Here is a 2,011-nt window from a genome sequence, read left to right as displayed (position 1 = left end):
TTCCGTTCCTCGGGCAGGAGTTGCGGGCGGGCCCTTCCCCGCTCCTGGTCCCCCTGGATGACGTTGCCCACATTTTTCCTGAGTGATGTTCACGGTGGGACATGGCCCTCACGTAGGGTCGACAAACACGAGGATGGACGGTGGCCCCACGTTCGCGGCTTCATGCCTGCGCCCAGCGCATCCATCGGGAGAGCCCCTGCCGCGCGGGTTGGGGGAGCGCCCGAGAGGGAGGTGCGTTAGGCCGGGGCTGCGACGGACCATCCAGCGCGGCGTCCGAGAAAGGACAGCGTCCCTCTAACGAGTCGGGTTTGAATGAACGGACGGGAGATCCAGGTTTGGAGGCTTGAGGACTGATCGCATCGGGGTCAGCAATCAGCCGTGATGGTGTCCAGTGGGAAGGGAGCCTTAGGGTCCTGCAAAGTTAATATTCAGACCCTACAGATGGGCGCGTGCATCTCACCAGTGGCAGCGGGTAGGGTTACCCCAGAGTTACTTAGTCTGCCATTTTGGACAAAGATTCCCCACATGTTATGTGTTAAAGGATGTTGCCCCTTTGAGAATTGTTAAAAGCTGCATTTGTTGTGGGTAAAAAACAGGCTTTTGACCGGACAGTCTTGGGTTTGAATTCCAAGCCTCTTACAAGTTGTGAAGCCAGAATGAGGTCGTGACTGGCAGGTGGTGCCTGAGAAAAGGTTGAAGCTGTACTTACTAAAAAACTAACTTTTGTGCCCTGTCTGGTGGGGTCAGTGGTTAGAGTGTCGGCCGGAGCTTCAATACCTGGTCCCTGGCCCTGGTCGGGGTGCACGCGACATTGCTGTTTTTCTTTTTCATCCCCCCCCACCCCAAAAAGCAATGGGGAAAATTCCCTTGGGTGAGGATTAACCAACCAACCAAATAAAAAAGTAGCCTTTGCATATGGAATAAATTCTCAGTGAGGCAAAGTTGGAGATAAGTGATAATACTTAGTACAAGATAAAACCTACCGATATATAGTCTGTGTTTGCCTGGTAGGATGGAATGATGGTGTCGACATCATGGGTAGGCTGAGACCATGGTGGGGTGTGTGTGGTTCTAGGCTTTTACCTAAACCCTGAAGCAGCCACACACAGCTCCACTTAACCAGTGACCCACATTTTAAGATGATTGTCCTAGACTAGGGGTGTAGACTTGAACCTCAAAACTAAGTGGCTTATCTGAGATTAAATTCGACCTCGTTAGCATAGTAGCCCACAAACCGGCCATGGACCCACACTTCACCAGGGCTCTGAAGCAGAGCTGGGTGGAGGGAAACGCTGGCCCCAGCGCTGTGGACAGTCTCCTTCAGCTCTGAACCCCAGTGAAGGCAAGCCGTCCCGGCGGTGACATGGAAGCGTGTGTATTGAGCCCAGGCTCTCACACGTTCGTGTTCTTGTCAGAAGATGGCGATTCGTCCATGTGCCGGTGTGTTTGCTTCCTTTGTGTGAGTGGAAGCAGGTGTGGACTCTCCGCCCAGTCTCTCCGTAGGATTCTCTTTCTGTTGAAAGCCAGAGGATTGTGAGGGCAAAGCAAGGATACATTTTGTAATAACGGAATTATAATATGTTGTTCTAGGAGTTGGCCTGATTTGGAAAAAGTTACATGGACAAAGTATAAAATTTGAAAAGATATCTTTTTTAGCTTTTGGATTCGATGAAGGCACATTCGGCTATTAGCTGAGCCAGAGGGGAACACAGGGTGTTACTGCTATTCTTCTTCTTGTTAGTCCTCACCCAAGGATGTTTTCCCCTTGATTTTTAGAGAGAGTAGAAGAGAGGGAGGGAGAGAGAAACCTCAGTGTGAGAGAGACACATCCATTGGTTGCCTCCCACACATCCCAGCCAGGGCGAGTGATCAAGCCTGCAACGGAAGGTATGTGCTCTCTTGACCAGAATCGAACCCGAACCCTTCAGTCCTCAGGCCAGTGCTCTAACCACTGAGCAGCCGGCCATGCTTTCTTGGTTTTCTTGGAGGCGGGTGGGAAGAGGTAGCTCAT

The 2,011-nt window shown here is 51.5% G+C and overlaps 1 protein-coding gene across 2 annotated transcripts in view; it reads left to right on the top strand.

The window, feature by feature from the left end:
* Nucleotides 1–6: 6 nt before the first annotated feature.
* The window catches only part of PCMTD2 (protein-L-isoaspartate (D-aspartate) O-methyltransferase domain containing 2), a 13,447-nt gene continuing 11,442 nt past the window's right edge, over nt 7–2,011 (top strand). Inside the window, exon 1 of one of the 2 annotated variants that reach the window (XM_006769492.2) lies at nt 7–333. In XM_006769492.2, the coding sequence (XP_006769555.1) occupies nt 313–333 (21 nt within the window). In that variant the 5' untranslated portion in view covers nt 7–312. Of the gene's footprint in view, nt 334–1,845; nt 1,888–2,011 lie in introns of those variants that run through there. The other variant, XM_006769495.2, reaches the window with a different exon arrangement.

This window comes from Myotis davidii, unplaced genomic scaffold (genome assembly GCF_000327345.1).
Source record: "Myotis davidii unplaced genomic scaffold, ASM32734v1 scaffold244, whole genome shotgun sequence".
In the NCBI taxonomy this organism is placed as follows: Eukaryota; Metazoa; Chordata; class Mammalia; order Chiroptera; family Vespertilionidae; genus Myotis; species Myotis davidii.
The sequence above is the reverse complement of the archived record's forward strand: the minus strand, read 5'-3'. Positions and strand labels throughout refer to the sequence as shown.